Below are 21,489 nucleotides of genomic sequence, written 5' to 3'. Positions count from 1 at the left end.
TTGCACTGTTTTTTGTCTTTTGTTTGCCAAGATTGTGTAACACAATAGCAATGACAGGCCATTCATTAAAAATGATTAGGTGAATGGCCACACAAAGGCCAAACCTGAACATCTTTCAAGTTTTTACTTTTCTGTCATTCATATAGCGCAATATACTGTCACTGTCAAAAAAATAGCTCCAACCAGAAGGAATCAAATGACAGGAATGAAACTTGGTGGGTAGTTGTGCCTGACTGTCATAGACCCCCCCCCCCCCCCCCCTTCTGCAATGTCACAAGATTTATTTCAATCCAGTGTTGCATTAGTTTTTCACCAAGATCTTGCAGCATTGATGATGGTAGAGTCTGACTGCTGCACAAAGCCTTCTCCAGCACATCCCAAAGATTCTCAATAAGGTTAAGGTCTGCACTCTGTGGTGAACTCTCTCAATCCATGTGTAAAAATGATGATCTCATGCTCCCTGAATCACTCTTTCACAATTCCAGCCCCATGAATCCTGATATTGTCATCTTAGAATATGGCCGTGAAGAAGAAAAAAATGCATTGATGGAATAACCTCCACCCCTACTGCAAAATCTACAGGAAAATTGTCAGAATATTACATATGCATGGGGATTACTGAAAACCTCTCAAACTCAATGCAAAGACATCTAGTATATATTGTGTTACAGACATGCTTTACAAAATACTAGTACTGCATGTGTAGCTCAATAAATATGACCTATACAGCTCTGGAAACAAATAAGAGACCATTTAAAAATTAGGAGTTTCTTTGATTTTACCAGATTGAAAACCTCTGGATTATAATGAAGAGGAAAATGGATGATCACAAGCCATCAAACCAAGCTGAACTGCTTGCATTTTTGCACCAGGAGTGGCATAATGTTATCCAAAATCAGTGTGTAAGACTGGTGGAGAACATGCATGAAAACTGTGATTAAAAACCAGGATTATTCCTCCAAAATTTTATTTCAGAACTCTTAAAACTTTATGAATATGAACTTGTTTTTATTGGCATTATTTGAGCTATTTCTCATTTTCTGCAAATAAATGCTCTAAATGTCAATATTTTTATTTGGAATTTGGGAGAAATGTCTGTAGTTCACAAAATAAAAAAAAATGTTCACTTTACTCAAACATATACCTATAAATAGCAAAATCTGAATCTTAGTTGAGAAACTGAAGTGGTCTCTTAATTTTCTTTCCAGAGCCATATATAGTTTATATAAGTCTACATATATTTTTTTGTATCATTTATTGTTCCTAGTAACTTTTTTTCTGGTTGTGACCGTTTCTTTGATGATGAGTGTATAATGAGATGAGCCAAGTCTAGGACAACCTCAAGATTTGTTAAGAAGGAACAAGGAGTATGCGAGAAACTGAAAAGCTGAGATCAAAGCGCCGAAGTCTGGAAGCAGACTGAAGCTGGTCATCACGATTTGGACAGGCATTAATTCTATGGCTAGGCCTGGAGTGCAATGCACTGTACATGTATAGATAGGGCTGCTTCTCTATCAGCTGTGTAAGCTGTTGCTGACGGACTGTCTTCGTAAGTGCCGCGATGGAGGGGGATGCCGCCGCGAGTGTGTACAACAAGCTATACGTCACTATCTGCTAAAACAGGCTCCACAGACACACAAATGGCCCCGAAGTGTTGCTCTTCATAGCCAGATAAAGTGCAGTACGGATTCCGCTGTAGCGTTCAAGGCAGGAGATGGACGAGCAGCCTGTGTGTGTGTGTGTGTGTTTGAGTAAGCTACACACACATGCATACACGTCTGCACACCATTAGAAAGCTAAGCTGAGACAAGAGGTGCAATTTATTCACCAATTATCATGTGACTAGATGGTGCTGGAGGATGTCAAAGCATATATGTCACAAGATCACGTTTATTCAGTGTTATTCACGACCTCCGCTGAGTGGATGTGTCTCAGCTATTCCTCTGCCTTTATCGAACTGCCCCACTTTCAATTAATCTTCAAGGACAGTATCAAATCTACAAGGAATGAGGTAGCCTTAAAAGAATGCACCTAGTGTAACACATCATGCACACGCTTCTCTTTTGGAGGTAAGTATAGCTTCTTACCCAGCCTTAAAAACACATAGCTTGGCTCAGTTAATCTGCATGTGATTTAAATTATACTGACCTTTTATTGATCGTCCATTGTGCTTCCTTGCATATTTTTTTAGATATGAATGTAATGAACTTCACAAATATTTTAGGCAGTTACACAATGACCAGTGCATAAATAAAAGAGCCTCCATACACATAGAGAGGAGCAAATAGTGTACATTTCTCAAACTATTATTTATAAGTGGCACCTAATGGTCCTAAAATGACAATGATATTGTTTATCGCAATAATTTCTGGGACAATATATTGTTACAGGCCTACATATGACCAGGTGACCAGTCATGAAAGATTTTATTGGCAGCTATTTATTTATTTATTTGTATTTTTTTTACTGAAAGTAAGTTGAAAAGTACTAAAATTACTGCCTCCAGTTTAGAATCAGTGAGTCACATTTGTGTATATGTTTAACCATAAAAATGCAATTTATACATAAACATTATATATATAGTTACATTGTTACAGCAATATTCATACGCAAGATGTGAAATATCAAAATACACTACTGCAAAACTGAAAAATCTACTTCTATTTTTTCATGCCATATATTATATCTGTGCAATATATTTTGTATTACTCCAATACTGGATACCTAGAGTGTCTTTTCCCAATGTCCCAGTAGGTCATTTTGCACTATATATATTTAAAATAAATATTTCATGTCCCCCCCCTCCCAGATCAGTTCCAAAAACCTTTTTTTGTGTAAATGTTGAATACAACTGTATACGACTGAGGGGATGCTGCACGTGCATTGCACATATTACTGTAATTTACATTTTATAAGCCTGAACATTGTCTGTTCCTTATCTAATACTTATGATTTAATACAGGTAAATATACTTAATTATAGCATGAAATTCTAAAGTATTTGCCAGTTATAAATCACTGATGTATAAAACACCATATTTTTAGACAAGAGCATTACAAAATAATTTATTACACAAAAATATAAAAGTAACACATACTTTCAAGTTACAACATACAATAAATAGGGACATACATCTTCAACAATGAAAAATTTATGAAAAATGAAAAAAATATTTGTGTAACTATTTCTTGAGAGATAGTGCCATCTGGTGTAATGACCCAATCACTAACTCACAATACAATCACAGTAAATTGGGTACCATTATTGTTTTTCGAAAGCTTAAAAATGGCTTCAAAATATACAAATAGAATTAGAAGGTGTACATACATATAAATGTTTCTTAACCTTGGTCCTGAAAGCCCACAGCCCTGCACATTTTGTATTTAGTGCTTTTCCTGCTTTAACTCAATAATGGGCTGTTAATGAGCCGATTAGCTGAATAAGGTGTGTTGGGAACAGGGAAAACACTGTAAGGTGCAGGGCAGTGGGCCTCTAGGACCAAGACTGAGAAATACTGATGTATATGACTTCATTTGACTTTCATTTGGCTTTTTTGGAATGCGCCAAATTTCGTATCAATATTGTTGTAGTTTGATAAATCATATTGAGGAATGTGGTAATGCCTAAATACTAGCCTATTAGTTTGGAGGTCTGTTGGCCATGGCCTCTTTAATCTGCCTGTTGAGTTCAGCAATGATTCGGTCCTCGTGTGTGTATACACCTGTGCGCAGCAGCGTATCTCTCTCCTCCAGCAGGCGACTCAAGTGGTCATCAGCACTCTCGTTTAGAGAGACACCAGCTGGCTCGGTCCACGTCCTCTTCTCCTCCTGCTGCTTTAGCCTGGAAAAAGGCAAAAAAAAATTGAAAAAGTTAAAATGTTAACAGTATTAATTTTTAGTAGTAGTTACTTTTAGTAGTAAGAAATTGGCATTATGGGATTTAATCCCAGTCCAGAAACTATGGTTTGTAAAAATGTCTTTAGGATGCTAGAGAGATTTATGATTTATGAGTGAGCGCTAAATAATACCATCACAATATATTTGGGTATATTAATAAAAAGTATTTTATTCATTTTAAGAATATACTACTGAAACAAAATATACGTTCAAGTTTAATATTGTGTAAACTGTAAAATTGTCCATTTTGTAAATTACAGTAACTTACCAAGACTATGATTTTGTATAAAATAATAACAATGTAACCTTTAAATAATGAAATGTGACAAAAAAAATCTATCGCAAAACTGCTAACATATATAATGCATAAAAACAACCTTAAATCTTTACAGTAAAAAAACAACTAAACAAATATACTGTATTCAAGGCAGAATGTCTCTTCCATCACAACATGAATTTTATTTATCGCTTAAATAATTAAAATGATAATATTTTGTATAATATGATACAATACACACCCCTAGAAAAGACTGCTGGCCCCAGTCATATTCGACAGGCTTCAAGGGCCTTTACTTTAACACCTCACATGCATGAATAAATAAATAAATAAATAAAAAACATTTATATTCATATATATAGTAAAATAACTTAATAAATGGATAAATACAAGCACACATTCAGGGATCACACCTGGAATGAACTGTAATAGTTTATTTTGGTGGTGTTTCATACCTGTTCAGCTCATTGCGGATGTCCTGTAGCTCGTGTTTCTCATTCTTGACAGCTTCCTTCTCCTCGGCTGCCAGGTAGCGCAGCCTCATGTGCTCCAACTCCTGCTGCTGCTTCTTCAGCCGTATCATAGCGTTCTCCTGCTCTCTCTGAAAACCAAACAAACCCAGAGGGAGAGAGAGAGAGTGTAAGAGTGAGAGAGAGAGAGAGAGAGGGAAAGAGATTCAACACCACTTAGTGCTCCACACAGCTCAGCTCAGTAGAGCCAAAAAATATATGATCCTATTCCACCATTCTTTATTCCAATAAGCTTATATATAAATACTCAAATAACAGCAGCACTTCACCCTTATCATCCTTTTGGTTTAAATCATAAAAGGTATCCTAATAATAATAATAATCATGACAGGTACATTCTGTCTCAGCTAGTCTAATTGCTTTAAAGAAATACAATGCATTTGCAATTGATTGGATCTGACCTTCAGAACAGGCAGTCTAATGAGAACCTGCTGAAATCTGAGGTTAAAGTGGTCGTTATGGTCCTACAGTACCATTAAGAAACCACAAATCAATATTCTGGAGCGTTTGCTGACAGAACAAAGCCCGTGTGAAAATTTAAGCATACTGTCACGCAATAGCTCAACTTGGCCTTATCACTAAACTGATATGTTTACATATAATCTCATTTAATTTAGTTTTCATGGAGAATTAGAGGCCAATACACCATTTGCAGTAACCTAAATTGCAAGAAAAACAAACCCACCAAGACGTAGCCATAGCGCTTATAGCCAAGTGAACGCTGAAGAAAAACACAGAAACAATTATCTGGGAGATTTTCTTATGGTCCCTAGGGCTGAAGTGTTTCCTTTGCTACCTGTGGTTGATGGCTGAACTAAACATTTCCAGAGGCCTAAAGTGAAATTTAGAAAAAGTAAAAAAAAGTTTTGTGGTACAAGGTTCACCTAACCAGGCTTTAACTACTAATTGTAGGACCTTGACAAATTGTGTACACAAGCATATTTTGGGTTGCCTTGACCTCGCGGGGCAAGGGAGTGAGAAAGCAGCTGAGTGACCAGTGAATGACCTGTGGCGCTCCTCCAGAATGGGGTTAGACAGAGGACTCGGTTGAGGGGAGAAGGCTGCCAGACTACAGCTCAACTGCAGTTTTTTTGCCGAGGACGGAGCTGACAAGAACAGGACAAGCACCTGGGGGATTTCACAGCTTAAGGTTTCCCAGGTCCTCAAACTGACAAAGAAATACCAAAGTAGTTTGAGAACAGAAGGGAGTAAATGGTAAAGTCTGGTGCATTAGTGGCTAAAGAGATAAGATATTCTCTTTTCGGGGAGTTTGTTAGGAATGTGCATTGGGCTAAAGATTGTGTTTTCTTCCCAGACTCTTATTTCACTTTTTATACACTCATTGCCAAATAAGTAGCTGCAAAAATAGGTGCACTGAAAAGAAAGTGCCAGATTTCAATGCTATTTGGAAGGAAGATAAAGGTTACCAGGAACAGAAAAATGATTTAAAGTTTATTGAGCTACATATACAGACGTATTGTGTAACACGTGTAGACATGTCTAATATCTCTACATGAAGTTGTTTAGGTTCCTAATTCTTAAGCAGTTCCTGCAGATTTGAGGGTAGGGAGTGTTGCTAGTGGGTCCAATAGCATCCCACACGTTTTAATCAGATATAAGTCTGACTCTATAAATCTGGGAATGGCCATGGCATAATATATCTGTGTTTTAAAGGCAAGCTCTTGAGATGACAGTCAGCAGTATGTGGACGGGCACTGTGCTGTTGGAATAGCGCACCAGAGTGTGCATTCAGACACTCAAGGCCAAGGCCACTGGTGGCAGGACCTTATTAACATAATGTTGGACTGCTAATGTATGTGCCTGTAATGAAGACCAAGGGGTACACAATTGCACCCCACACCCCCAAACCAGGCCTTCTGTGCGTGCAACACATTTTACAACACAACGCTGCCCACGGTGCCTTCACCTGACCTGCTGCCATTCTGAGTCACACCATGACAGTCTGGCATGGCTACCCACCAAGTTTGTTTCCAGTCAGCAAAATTACTTCTGGGATCAACTATGTTTTTGCAGATAAGTATTTACTGAGTATTTAAAATGAAAGAAATTACAGAAACTAAGTTGCAGACGAATTCAGAGCTTAATCATGCAGTGGAATTAAACCTCAACCTTTCATCTTTAAACTAGAATGAAAGGAATGAAGAACTGTCAGCTTTCAAACTAATCTTTCACCAAGAGAACTTGATGTTCAAACTGTTAAATGTACAAGCTAATGCTTAACATAATACAAAGCTGATTTATAGCTCTCTTTCTTATTAAGTTATAGACTCCTTTGTGCACCATAAATCAACTGATGTTTTCTTAACATATATGTAGCACTTAAAGGGAAGGAAAAAAGGAAGGCTGTGGGGGGAGAGAGGCAACTCAGGCTTTCCAGCTGGACTTTGTCTCTAACAGTTATTAGCAAGCCCCGATAAGCTCCTTGCATCTGCTCTGTTTACACTGGTATTAGTTCTTTACAGGGTTCACTTGAGTAGGAGTCCAATATTTCAAAGCAAATACCACAAGCTAGTGACAGGCTCACTGTTTCTCAATGTATGCTGTGGAGGTTTTCTTCAGCCCTTGAAAAGTACAATTTACATCTAGTTTAAACACAGTAAGAAATTATACATTTTTCTTGTGCTTGCGTTGCCTACCATGCATGGCTACTCATGCAGGACACAAGATACATCTTTCCTTTGTTTCTGATCTGTAGATATGTTGAAGGGAGTGTATTTTTTTGCACTGATGCTCTTCCTAACTGTGCACTTGTTGGCTTACTGTTTAATATACTCAGGTCATATATATAAAAGGTGAGGGAATGGGTACAAGACGATATACCAATATACAGAGATTAACAAAAGTCATGGAATTGCAGTATGTAACTGATCATGAAGTGCTTCCTCAAGGGACAGCAAGTTTTGAGGTGTTATCCTGTGAGTGAGGCTGAACACTGGCCAGCATTCTCAAGGCAAGGTAACATGAATGATCTGTTATCAGTGTCCTAACAATGTCTGATAGTAGATGTCAGACGGATGGGTCATTTTATTTAGTTAGGGTATTTAACATTTCTAAGGCAGTGGAGTGGGTGGCAATGATTGTGACCAGCAACATCTGGCTAGAATTGTCTGTTTACACACAAGTGACTTTGCCATAAATCACATCCACATTCTCTCCAGGAGGACCTACATACATGTATCCTGCGACATGTCAGTGCAGTATTTTTCAGCTTTCATGGGACATAGCAAAAAATCATGGGACACAACACTAGTTCCTGTTGAATGACTTGTCAGTGTATTTAATTATTATTGCTTTTCTATAAAAGAGCAGAAAAACAAAACGTAGGAGCTTGGATAAGCGCAAATGAACCTTTAGATTTGCACAAATTCTAGCATTTGTCAAATTCTAATAGTATGGCTTCACGCTTACTTTCACTCATTAATTGAGCCACCCAATACATTTACGTACCAAAAGTGCCACCTTGTGGAGAATCCTTTAATTGATGTGACTGGCGGTTATAAACGTGTACAGAAATTAAATTATTATACATGACATTTTATTTAATAAATAAATAAAAAAAAGCTGTTTGCTAAAAATAAAAAATGAGTACTTATTTCAGAGAAGCTCCATCTTAATTAGTATTAAGGCCTTACCTGCTTAAATCTTGCCAACTCTTTCAGGGCACGTCCCCACTGCTGCTTATAATGAAGTTTAGATTTTGTTGTTGATTCCAATTTCCGCTCCAGCTCCCCCTTGGACATGGTAAATTAACAGCACATTAACATAACGTTCCCAGTATTTTAACAAAATTTTAATATACATGATCTCCAAAACACACATTTATACATTAAGTGTCAGCCTATACATACATAACTTATAGTTGACCATTTAAATATCTACAAATACATTATATATGTGCTCAAAGTCCAAAAACTTCCAAGTGTGGCCCACAAACCCAAAATTAGATTAACTTTATCTAATTTATGATTACTTCATGAGTTCCTACAGAATTTAGATGCATTCACCAATTCAAATAAATGCATTTACCTTTTCTAAATTAAAATGTTACTGAACAGTGTTTTATTTCTGTCGTCACTAACCTTCTCCAGCCGAAGCAGGTTGAGCTCAGACTGCAAGCGGATTTCAGGCCGAGTGTTCTGCTGGTCACGATATTGTTGAAAGTCTTTTTCCAACAGCTTGTATTTCTTTTCAGCTTCTGTAAGCTGTTAACAGAAAATAAAAGAAAAACATTATTTAAAGGTCACCTTCCGCGAAAATCCGATTTTTCTTGTTTTTTGTGGAATACAGTAGGTCTCTCCGAGTTGAATGTGTACACCTGCACATTAAACTGTTTTGCAGCCCCCATTGTCTGCAGGAGCTAAGCAAAGAAATCCCCCCTCCCCCCCTCCGAAAAACGGGTGAATTTTGAATTATCTTTCTGCCTACGTAGGCAGAAACTCACAGACCAGCCCACCTTGGCTCGAGAAACTCCCAGAGGCGGAGCTGAAGCGACGCAACATCACCGCTCATCAGTTAGGAGGTGGGAGGCAGTGAGCGGCAGAGCGGTGGAGGGGCGTCGCAGTGCTCCTAGCCAATCAGAGGAGAGATATTTGCATGCTGTTTGCATGTATGAATATTCATGAGCAAAGCTGGAATCCGGTCATTTTGGACACACCCCTAAAACAGTCCATTAAAAAAGAGCTATACAGAGACACCTGAGCACTTTTTTTTTTACAAAAACGGCTCACATGTCATTCATTCATACTAGAGACCACAACTAGACATTTTAAAATGAAAGAAAAAACGACGGAAGGTGACCTTTAATGCAACATGATAAAAAGGAAAATAAAATGGAAATCATAGGACAAGTATTTGTGTTGGCAATCCTAACAGACAATTTGCCTTTCTCTTCCAAAGTAGCTTAAAAATCCTGCATTCTAAAGACTTAAGTCTTTAAGTAGTAACACTAGTTAACACTAGGGCTGGACCCGAATATTCGGGTATTCGGATATTCGTTCGTTGAGTAGGTATTCGGTTTTTAATTTTGGTATTCGGATATTCGTTTTTTTTCTCCTTTCCAGAGTTCCACCTCACTCTAACCACTTCTGTTCTCGCGGGTCCCGTCAGAATATCTTGCGCGCGGGACAGAACTGAACTGTTATTGGCTGGAGCGGGAGTTTAATCCAGACGATTAATTAATAAATAGTTAAGAAAACTGTAATAATTGTAAAAAAAAAAAAACCTAAAGAAAACTCTCAACGCGCAGGATGGACCGACACACACACGCACACACCGATGGTGTTTGGACTGGGGTAAGGAACGGGACCGCACTATTCAGCGCTGCTGTTTTAATAAATATATAAGTAAATTTGAAGCATTAAATGTAGTTTATTTAATTTATATTAGGAACGTGGGGCGGGAGCGGCAGAAATGTGTATGTGGCGGGTGGGCGCGGGATTAAAAGAAGCAATTTTTTTTGCGGAGCGGTAACGAGACAGAAACGCGGGAGCGTGGAAGAGTGGGTTTAAAAATCAGTCTCGCGCAGACCTCTATTATACATGATAAAAAAAATGCAGGCTCTTCGAAACTGATTTATATAATAAAACGTAAGGGGTAATGTGGCAACAGTAGGGGCTAAATCGGTTACAAAAGCCTGGCCTACAAAAATGATGTCTGAACGAATTTCCTCTTATCTAATATAATTTAAAATGGTTTAAAAATATAAAATAATTTCTAAGCAAACGAAATATTTAATATTGAGCTTATAGCCCAAGTGCAAAAATACAAAATCAGTAATACGGCTATGCCCTGCACAATCCTTAAACCGAAATAGACCAAGTACAATAACGTCATTAACAATGACTTTCCTCTACTCTAATATAATTTAACATGGTTTAAAAATATAAAATAATTTCTAAACAAACGAAATATTTAATATTGAGCTTATAGCCCAAGTGCAAAAATACAAAATCAGTAATATGCCCTGCACAATCCTTTAACCGAAATAGACCAAGTACAGTTTACAATGACTGTCCTCTAATATAATTAACAATGTTTAAGAATATAAAATACTTCCTGAACAAACGTTTTTTTTGTTTGTTTTTTTAAGCAAATAGCCTAAGTGTGAAAACACAAACAGCAATTTACTGGGCTGGCTTGCGCAGCGGAGAAACCATGCAGCAGCAGCCTCCTAGCCTGCTTACGCAGCGGATAAGCCGCGGTGTGGGGCAGCAGAAATTCCGGGATGAAAACACAAAGAAATCTGGGCTAAAAACACAGAAAAAATATGGGGTGAAAACACAAAAATCCGGGATAAAAACACCAAAAATCCGGGGTGAATATGTCTCGTCGGTCAGAGCAAATTGAACATTTTTCAGTGGATTAAAGGGGCCGTGATTTGCTTTTTTTTTTATTATTTTTTTTTTACCTCTTTTTTTTTAAACGAATATTCGAATATTCGCTTCGAATCAGTGCCGAATATCCGGAGCTCAAAAAACGCTATTCGGGCCAGCCCTAGTTAACACTTAAGTAGTAAAAAAAAAAAAATGAAGATTGTAATAACCTGTTGAAAAAAATATTCATGTTTTTTCATGTGTAATACGGGCTACACTGTGAATCACACTGAGGCACTAAATCTTACTAATATCCACATAATAAAACCAATATTAATATTTTCATTTTAGATAATTACTGTAGCTGCCAGTAACAGTGCACTACTGAAAGTATAAAAATGGCTGCATTCGTCATTTAAATGTTTTATTCCTAGATGTAAAAGACTGACTCCTTACACTTACTGTTTAATCTTCCCCACTGCAAACAGATCCCCACCTCTAAGCTAACGAGCTACTGCTCCAGCACACACTCAAGAGCCGCAAGACTTCAAGGGTCTTAGACAGCGGCCAATGTAACTAAAACCCTACGAGTGCTCTCCATTCCACAGTCTTCCCTTTCTGACACAAACCAGACACTCCAAAGAAACCCAACACACACAAAGCCTGGCATTCTGAGACAAGGCACGGAGAGTCCAGCAGAAAAGGCGGATGAGGATTCTGGCCTGATAAACTGGCTAGAGTGTGCCGACACAGGACAAATGTATGTTTACATGTTTCTGACATGGGAGGGGAGACAAGATATAGAGCCGTGTGGCAGCTTTAGCCGAGGATCTCTCATCGCAAAGGCCCTTCTCCTTTTCGCATGTCAGAAACCTACTTTGCTTGATTTGTTAGAGCCGGAGCCGCTCCAGATGTTTTCTGGGAAAAAAAATGAGACGGCAGACAGAACTATTTCAGTAGGTGGGCTGTCTGTGCAAAGGACGATGGGAGAGACTGGCTAAGACCAGGATTTTTTTTTCTTACATTAAAAAAAAGCCTGAGAAATATGGTCATAAGGGAAAAATGCAACAAGACAGAAACACAGTCTGACACAAGTTTTGTACAGCACTCAAGCGTCAAAAAAACATTACTTGACTGGCTGATTAATTAGGTCAATGATAAAATGTGCTGAAGTAAACATGTCATGTAGTAATTCTAGATTATTAAAGCAGAAAGTCAAACTTTACCTAATGCTCTCGGCAGACTGCTTGCCAGTAAAGCAATCTGTTTGTGTTATGCTTTAAATGAAAAGACTTTTAAAAAATTACAAATGCTTAGAAGCAACTTTCCCAACATACAGACTTGTGGAGAACGTAGTGATGAAAATCAGACATACTACAGATCGTCACTTAAACACTTCAGATTCTGAAAGATACATTTGTTATAAACTGGAATGATTATCTGATTAAAAAGGGTCATGTCCTACATATTCTTCTTAATTTGTTCAAATCAATTTTTTTCTAATGACATCCTCTTAAAAGGAGTGAAATATTAATAGATTTGCCAAAAAGTAATAAAAAATTCTATTTTCACTTTGTAAGTATGAGTAATATTTTAATACTGAGTTAAGAGTGAAAACTTCATCATTTTTTATGCAGAAACAATAAACATAAGTGAAATGTGCAAAAAATTAAAGTGTCTGAAAACTTTCTGAATGCACTGTAAATTGGCAGAATGTACAATCATGCAACATATTAGCAAACAAATAATTGTAATTTTTTCTACTACTGCTTATAATATTGTAACAATAGCAACAATTATAGTAACAATGATAATAGCAAATTACTACTACAACTACTACTAATAATAATAATAATGATTTTAAAAAATACTTATTAAAGAAGAACATTAGTCCTGAGCATTTCTTACTCCTATCTTAATACCAAATACCCCCTGTCTCAGTGAAAAAGCATTCGGAGCTTAATTCTCTTATATGGGCTGCATGGATAGAAGAGTGAATGGTATGCTTAGAAAAAATGCAAAGAAGAATGTGGTTTTCCACGACAGTGGCCCTTAAGATCACAGATCAGACCTTAGAGGAGCTTTGACTTTTCTTAAATAAAATAAATATACAGGGGAGGAGTGATCTTGTGGCCCAGTGACCTTGAGGTTAAGATTCTCTATAGTGTGCTCTATGTACTAGGTCGGAAATTGAACTTGCTTGACAATGTCCACTGTATTTACCTGCTGTTGCTGCCGGGCAAGGTCTTCTTCAAGCTGCCTGACCTTTGACCTTTCCAGTTCCACCTGGTGAGCACAGTCTTCACGCAAACGCCGGCCACTGTCCTGCAGCTCCCGCATGCTGAACTCATGCTCTGCACGCATCTCCCGCTGCAGTCTCTGAGTCTACATAGGCATGCACATGCATTAATAAATGTGCATATGGCAAACAGCCATAATATTTATACCATTTGCTTCTCCATTTTATCAAGTCTATTTTAAATATGAGCTCTTTTAAGCTCTACAATAAAGTCCATAGTCAATTCGGTGCTCTGCATACTTTCTTATTATCCTCATTTCACTGCTTTCTTTATGGTCACGACCCCACATGACCACCACAGAGCAAGTATTATTTGGGTGGTGGATCACACACAGCAGTGCTGCTGGAGTTTTTAAACACTTCAGTACCACTGCTGGATTGAGAACAGTCTCCTTCTGTGTGCTGCATCCTTTGACCACTAAAAAGTACTCGAAGATGACCAACACAAGCTCAGATCTTCTGTCTCTGACTTTTCATCTACATGGTGGAGCTGCTATGAAGGAAAATCTAATAGAGGATAGTATGTAGACACAGTTTTAAAAACTCCAGCAGCACTGCTGTTTAACAACTTATTCATATTTTCATTACAATCATTTTTGGTTCTCATAAGCTATAGAATTAATTGTGCTCTATAAAAAAGTGCCAAGGCACAGACATCTAACCTCTATTTCTGCATGAGCAAGAGTCTTCTCCCGCTTTTCCAGATCAGCTAGTGTCTTCTGGAGCTGTTCTTCCAACAAATTATATTCCATCTCCTGAAAAATAAATAAATAAATAAATAATAAATAGACAGTTTAGTACACCCATATTAAGCTGTACAGGCCATTGCAATAATGGCTATTTGTCAAAAGCAAATAAGTTGCATGAACAGGGTGTACCTTCTTCTTAACAAGTGCCTCCCGTTCCCGATCTCTCTTCCTCCACTCCTCTGCCAAGGCCTGCATGTGGCTCAGTTCTTTCTGCTTCAGCTACACAGAGAACAAATCCACATTGCTTTCAAACTTATTCCAAGAATCAATTGTTGTAATACCTTCTTTTATTTTCAATATTGAATTTTGGGAAAATATACAAGTTCTAAATATAATACAGAACACACAAAACATTTTTTTTTTTTTTTTTTTTTACAGGAGTTCAAATAGATAATAACCAAAATACCTGGTTATCAAATATGTCTTCTTGCATCTCCTTCCACATCTCAAGCTCAAGGGCTGCCTGGTACTCCAGAGTCTCCCGAGACTTGGCTGCCGCCTCGCCCCCACTATGCCGAGGAGGGACCGCCGTCTTCTGGTGCACTTGATTACCACTCTGTCACAAACATACATGAGATTAACTTAGAATTTTGATGTTCTGACTATACCACATTTACAATTAAAAAACTGCACTGTCAGTAGTGCTAATTTTCTGCAAACTACTGAAGGTTGGATTAAGCTTAATCTGCAGCTGGAAAAAAATAAATAAATATGGTGAAAAAAAAAGTTTTTACCAAAGAAGATTCAGATACGAGGATGTCTTGGGCTTTTACTAGACCCATGTCTTCCAGAACTGCTACATAATTCAATTCAGCCATCTTTTCGTTTGATCTGTGTGAAGGGAGAAATTAAGAGACATTTAAAAAAAAAAAAAAAAAAAAAAAAAAAAACAGTCCATGCACTGTACTGTTGTCTCTAAGTATCACAAAGTGCTACAAGGCTGCCACCTAATGGTATAATTTTGCTACTTCATCCAAGAACATTTTATACAGACAAGCCTGAGGTCAACCTGTCATGAAGAAAAACAACAGGAGGATAAGGCTAAATACTATACAAACCCTTGTGCTTTGATAACCGGTAGCCTTTCAGAGTAAGTCTGCCTCCAATGCTGCTGACCAGACTGACCAATGAAGCGGGTCTTCTCAGCGGTAAGAAGATGGGAGAGTTGGATGCTGGCTGTGCCAAGCAAGATGTCTCTGGAACTGGGGTCTCGATGCCACACCTCTACTACTAGGGGGACTCTATAGGAAGTAGAAAAGACAAATCTGCAGTTCACATTTGTATGAAGGAACTTATACAGTATTAAGCAGGTGTGTATATATAGTAAATGCTCACTGGTGTGTATGTAACAGACATCAGGTTCTGTTCACAGCAGCTATCTAAGTAATTATATACTTAAAAAGGTGGTAGAGATTATTCTAGACAATAGACAACATCTATTACACATCCAAATACAAGTACATGTGAAAAAGGCATTCATTTCCCTGTTGACCAGTTCTTACTTCATCCACATAGGGTTCAATTAAGAGAAGAAAATTAGATTAAAGTAAGTAAAGTGTGTTAAGTAAAATTCAAAGGACAATTTAATGTGGATTTACCTTAGGAAGGTGTCTTGAAGTTGATTAGGCAGTGCAGCAAAATCAAAGGCACAGTATGACTGAGGTAGGAACACCTCTGTGTTCTTCTTTACTTCCACTGCAGGATTGGTCATAATAGGAGCTGCACTCCCAAAGAACTGGTAGGCATATCTAGTTTTAGAAAACAAAAGACATTATTTAACTGTTGGTTGTTGGAACACTTGACGTATTAAAGCTCATGCTACTCACACTGAATGCATTGTACCTCAGCATGCAGTTCACAGGGAATCCCACATTCAGATCTCTGATGCTGCGCAGGTCCATGGAAAAGCAGTAGTGGTGTGCTGAGGCTGGGATGGCAATCTTTGGGGCAGAGACAGTTATGGAGGTTTCCTGAACTTCCTGAGCTGTATCACTTACCAGTGGCTTGTCTACAACAGCAGCTTGTGTGGTAAGAGGCAATTCTGAAAGAACAACAGCATCATTAGTTGTATTTATGTTTGAGTAAGATATTAATAGATGACACCTGCAATTGGTTAGAATGAAGGCAGACAGGGATGCATACAGGAAGGAAGAAAGGCGTAAGAAATGAGGGTGGGCAAGGAAGCCAAGAAGAAAGAAAAAAGGAGGGAAGTAAGGTAGGAAGTAAGGAAGGAATGAAGGCAGTAAATGTATATATATGTATGTTCAAAACCAGCAAGAATTATACCTGGTTGTTTTGGCTGAGCATGCCCTACGTCATCAGGCAGGCTCTCAGCCTCACTCTCCGAGTGTGACGGTGATGGAGACCGATGGGGACCGGATCTATGGGTAGGGGATGGACTACGGACAGGGGATCTGTGTGTGGGGGATGGGCTACGTGGTCTTAACTCAGGATTAGTTGGGCCAACATGGACACCAACTGCGGGGCCTTTCTTTACTGGTGTCCTAGGTCCATCTCCACTCTCAGTAGGTGCACCTGGCAACTTATCAGAAAGACATCTAGGTTTTAAACTGGGGTTTATTAATCACATTATAAGACAATTCACAATTCCATTCATCATAATTTTCTGTCCAGTGCAACACATATCTCAAATTAATTTTTACCTGTGTAATAACCAAATAATAAATGAAAAATCTTTAGCGTGAAGTCTTTTTTTTTTTTTTTTTTATCCCTTGAGCACTGTGGTTTACATTCAACCCTAAGGTTTACAAATTGATAACTACATGCAAAGCCATACAAACAGCCTAAGCTTTTTCCAAGATAATTCCATTTGAGAACAGTAGCCAGGAACCACCACTGATTCTGCAAAAGTTAAGAAGTCTATATATTTGACAATATTTAACTGCACTAGGCCAGTTTTAATTCCCTGTGTAATACATTACAGTATTTACAGTGATTTCTAGAGTACAGCAGGCAAACATTAGAAGTAAAACTAGAATCACCAATATTTTTTTTGTGATTTAGGTTTTTTCAATGGATAGCAGATGCCAAAGTAAATTGTGGGTGTACAGGTGATTTCCAACTCATAACTTTTATTTAATCCCTGTCGTACCTCAACACCAACACCCTCTCTTCTTAATGTAACTGCCACCCCAACTGTTGGTTGTAACTCCAGTGGGACAGACTGAAGGCTCTGCTTGGTACGATTTGGGGGTTGCAAGACAAAAGCTCCCTCAATAGTGGCTGCCTCCTTAGTCAGATCCATGCTTCTCTTCGACAGTGCAGCAATAGAGATCTCAGTCCTTCCCAGGGACTGGTCTCCACAGCAGAGATGGATCTAAACATAAAACCACATACAAACAATCATATATGAAAAAAAACCAGCCAAAGATATTACCCCCAGTCACAATAAAGGATGAGTTTTATCACCTGTAGGTTTTTCTGCTGGCTGAGAAAGACATGTAGTAGCCTTTCACTGCTGCGAATACGAACTGAGGCTCGTTCAGGCTCAAAATTTGGACTGATGAGATTCTGGAAAGGTTCACTCGTGACATCATTACCCAGGAGAGAGTAAAAGAAGAAGAACTCTGAGCCTTCACTGGCCAGCTTTGTCCTACTGGATATTAACTAGAACATGAGAAAAAAAATGTTTGGCATCTTTTAGTTTTTTACTTTATCAACACAAAGACATGATACATAAAAATAAACACTCCCCAACACAAACAAAATGTCAATAGGTAGAGACAACAAATGCCTGGCTCAAGCTCATTTTTTAACTTTACTGCAAGTTAATGAGTTTAGTATCTCTACACAAACTGGCTGCTTTCCAGTTAAAATATATGAGCTGTACATGGTTAGGATAGTAATATTAGCTGTGGAATTTAGTCTTAGAATACGTTTGTTTTGTTTTTTGCGTAAATTGTAATTTGCATGTGATCCACTAGGGTTTCCACTGTAATTTAATGACATCTGAAGCAGAGACAGCAATAATATTTGGCAAAATATATGTGGCAGAAACACTGCATACAAAACCCATGACCATATAGTGACTGATCTTTACCTGCTCCAGCTTGGTGGCAAAGGCAACAGTGACCGACAAAACAAACATGTCCTTGCAAAGATCTGCTGGACCGATCTGATGGTATCCCTCATCTTCATGAAGAACTGCTTCTAATTTAACAGATTCTAGATTTGCCAAGACAGGAGATCCTATAAGAAAAGAAAAAGACAAACAGTAGCATTAGAAAACACGGACACTGTAAATAAACGCTATATTAAGGCACATACTATCTACTACTATCATATTTTAACAAGCCAGCACTGACCTGAGAAATACTTTGGAAAAAGAAACATGCATGAAGGATAAGGTGCTTTGGAAAGACCAAAGTTAATGCCATGAATGACATCACAGAAGCAAAGAGCAAAGGAAGTTTGAAAGAAGGAAAGGAAAAACAAGAGAAGCAAGAGTTTAAGCATTGCATGCTGCAGTAGAATCATTGCTGATAGCAAATGGACAGATGGCAGTTTCTGAATCTACCTGGTCTGGGTGGCGCTTTCTTCGCTTTAAACTGATCTGGTGGCTGTTTGTTATCATTTTCCAGGACCATGCTTAAAAACAAAGCAGGCTTGAGTTTGGTGTATTTGCTGCTAAGCAAAGGATACCACTTCGGAGGCTGTAAAAAAAAGCTTCTTGTTAAGCAGATTTTAAAAAGAGGGATGTGTAACAAACTTTTACAATAATTATATTCAGAAAAAAATTAACAGATGCTAAAAGGACAAGCTTACCTGTTTAACCTCCTGTACCGATCTGAGATCCAGAACAATATACCCAACACATTCCCTTGCAGATGTATTTGAATCAACTGCATAGCACTGTAACTTGATTGGTGTCCGCTGGAGTCTGCAAAGTATATATATATGAGAAAAGTTACCTTATATAATAAACAGTTAGCAAACATGGCTTATAAAAACACAAATAAAATACATTTAAAAGCACATACCTATGCTGATGAAGTGTTCTGCGATCTAGCTCCCATGCCAACTCAGTGCTAAACTGTGGCTGTTCTTTATGCTCCACAGGGTCTGTGGCTAGCTCCTCCCCATCAAACTTTGCATGAACAACCAGAGTATGTCTCTGACTTTTGGGGAACTGACGACCTAATATAAACAGAAAATGTAAGACTTTTACAGATATTAGATACTGGTATGGCATAGTAGAAAAACTATTATTATTCTTATTATTAGCTAGTCATACAAGGAGCCGGATCTGGAGCGCAGAACTGGATAATGCATTTATTTAATTAGAAAAGTTTGAGCTCTTTGATATAAATCCATAGATTGTGTTCCTATGGTATTTAAGTTCTCCTCAAAAGCTCCTACTTATGGGTTTTGTGATGTTACAATGTGATGTTTTCAAGTGTTTTAGGTAAGAAGATATACAGGTTGTTAAGAAGAAATGCAACTAAATAAAAGATAGTTAAAGTTTTCTTGTGTGGATGGGAAAAAAAAGCAAATGTCAGACACTAAATATGTCCTGTCTTATCAACTACACTTTGGGTAAATGGGAGAGCTTTTTCAATGCGCTTGCTTTTTGGACATTTTTACTCAGTATGGAATATTAGATGTATACTTTTTTTTTATCACAATTCATTTTTTTCTGTTTATATTGATATTGATATAAAAATAAAAAAAATCTGTTTAAAAAGCCCACAATTATATTTGTACCTGTAAGATTTTTAGAGAAAACACTGCACTGACTTGGGACTTATTATAACGCAGTGGACCAACACCAGCAGATGACATAGTTCTCCAAATCATCACTGAACATAAGTAAATTTGGCATTTGAGTTGGAAATTAAGGGAGCAGAGTCTGGAGGAAGAGACACGCAGTCCAAGCTGTTTGAGATCTAGTGTGAAGTTTTCAATCACAATCAGTGATGGTTTGGAGAGACATGTCATCTGCTGGTGTTGCTCGACTGTGTTATATACAAAAGTCCAAAATCAGTGCAGTTTTTTTCCTGGAAAATCTTACAGCACTTCATGCTTTCCTCTGCTGACAACTTTTATGAAGATGAGGATTTCATTTTTCAGCAGGACTTGGACACACTGCCAGTCTTATATAATATTCGAATTTTCTAAGACACTGATTTTTGGGTTTTCATTGGCTGCAAACCATAATAATCAACAATTAAATAAGTAAACGCTTAAAATAGTTCACTCTGTGTGTAATCCTTCTATATAGTATAAGAGTTTCACATTTTGAGCTGCATTACTGAAATAAAGTATTTATCTTTTCAATGATATTCTAATTGTTTGAGATGCACTAGTAGCTATAATACTCTAGGGAGTAACTAATAAACACTTCCAACAGTGTGTAGTTATACTAATTAAAAGTATATTAGTTAGCTGGTAAGATAAGCTAAGATTATTAATTTAACAGTTATTAAGGCAGTTTTTAAGAACAAAAGTGTCAGCTGCTCTATTTAGCTTGCTAGCGTTAGCTAACGTTAGCGTAACTACGGGTACGCTTGCTTGGATACAACGGCTGCAGTCCAATCCGTCACTAAGGTAGTTAGCTAGCTAGCTAACCTAGCTTAGCAAGTTCGTATAGTTTACTAAACAAAAGGCTGTCTGCGAAATTAATAGTTATATTTAAGCAGACTATGCATACGTTTTAGTGTATACCCCGTTCCTGTCGTTAAACAACACTGAAATGTGGTTTAAACTGAGGGTTTTAATTCCTGGCGTTGTTCATTCTTTAGCTAAGTAGCTAAGCTAACCAAGCTAACCAGCTAAAACTAGCTAGTCCTAAAAAGCACATAATCAAAGTAGCAGTGGAAAAAACGTAACGTTACCTTCAAGAATGGAAACGACGATAAGAAGCTGGTCGGATTTTGAAGCCATATCATTATCCTAAACCGCGGAGTTTCTACTCAGCGAGGTTTATCACCTTAATCAGCAGTTAAAGTGTGTATTATTCTATCAGCTGGGCTGTGAGGTTAATGTTTACCGCCGCTGTTCTGTTCAAACTGCTCCACAGCGCTGTGAGAGGAGCTCTGGGTGGAGGAGCCGTGAGCAGGTTGCCAGGTCCGACAAAAATAAATATCTAGCCCAAAGTCAGTCTAAAACCCGCCCTTCGAAAGCTTAAACTAGTTCAAAATGTATAGCTCTGGAAAAAAATAAGAGGTCACTTAATAATGACGAGATTCTTTGATTTTGCCAAATTGAAAACCTCTGAAATCAAGAGGAAGATGGATGATCATAAGCCATCAAACCAAGCTGAACTGCTTGAATTTTTGCACCCGGAGTGGCATTAAGTTATCCAAAAGCAGTGTGTAAGACTAGCGGAGGAGAACATGCCAAGACGCATGAAAACTGTGCTTAAAAACCGTGTAATTCCACCAAAT

At 37.9% G+C, this 21,489-nt stretch overlaps 1 protein-coding gene across 2 annotated transcripts; it reads right to left on the bottom strand.

Moving 5' to 3' along the window:
* Positions 1–3,050: 3,050 nt before the first annotated feature.
* LOC103037460 (centrosomal protein of 120 kDa) lies at positions 3,051–21,133 on the bottom strand. 2 transcript variants are annotated; one of them, XM_049486160.1, is made up of 21 exons: positions 20,938–21,133; positions 19,084–19,240; positions 18,869–18,983; positions 18,621–18,756; positions 18,409–18,453; positions 18,144–18,292; positions 17,513–17,710; positions 17,196–17,420; positions 16,370–16,625; positions 15,926–16,124; positions 15,682–15,831; positions 15,142–15,324; positions 14,818–14,914; positions 14,490–14,639; positions 14,213–14,302; positions 13,997–14,089; positions 13,259–13,420; positions 8,804–8,926; positions 8,357–8,455; positions 4,629–4,774; positions 3,051–3,840 (listed from the first exon to the last, which is right to left on the bottom strand). In XM_049486160.1, the coding sequence occupies exons 1-21, from the start codon at positions 20,984–20,986 to the stop codon at positions 3,639–3,641; spliced, it is 3,024 nt and encodes a 1,007-aa protein (XP_049342117.1). In that variant the 5' UTR covers positions 20,987–21,133; the 3' UTR covers positions 3,051–3,638. The 2 variants fall into 2 exon arrangements, with proteins under 2 accessions (XP_049342117.1, XP_049342118.1); XM_049486161.1 differs by lacking the exon at positions 18,409–18,453.
* Between the last annotated feature and the right edge of the window lie 356 nt (positions 21,134–21,489).

Source organism: Astyanax mexicanus, chromosome 12 (assembly GCF_023375975.1).
Source record: "Astyanax mexicanus isolate ESR-SI-001 chromosome 12, AstMex3_surface, whole genome shotgun sequence".
Taxonomy (NCBI): domain Eukaryota; kingdom Metazoa; phylum Chordata; class Actinopteri; order Characiformes; family Acestrorhamphidae; genus Astyanax; species Astyanax mexicanus.
The sequence above is the reverse complement of the archived record's forward strand: the minus strand, read 5'-3'. Positions and strand labels throughout refer to the sequence as shown.

What these genes read in the sequence shown, in the direction of transcription:
- LOC103037460 (XM_049486160.1), bottom strand. Translation starts at nt 20,986, where the DNA reads ATGGCTTCAAAATCCGACCAGCTTCTTATCGTCGTTTCCATTCTTGAA. An exon ending in TTGCTCATGCAGAAATAGAG is followed by an intron (nt 13,421 to 13,996) that starts GTTAGATGTCTG and finishes ATGCCTATGTAG; the next exon opens with ACTCAGAGACTGCAGCGGGA. An exon ending in ACCTGCTTCGGCTGGAGAAG is followed by an intron (nt 8,456 to 8,803) that starts GTTAGTGACGAC and finishes ACCATGTCCAAG; the next exon opens with GGGGAGCTGGAGCGGAAATT.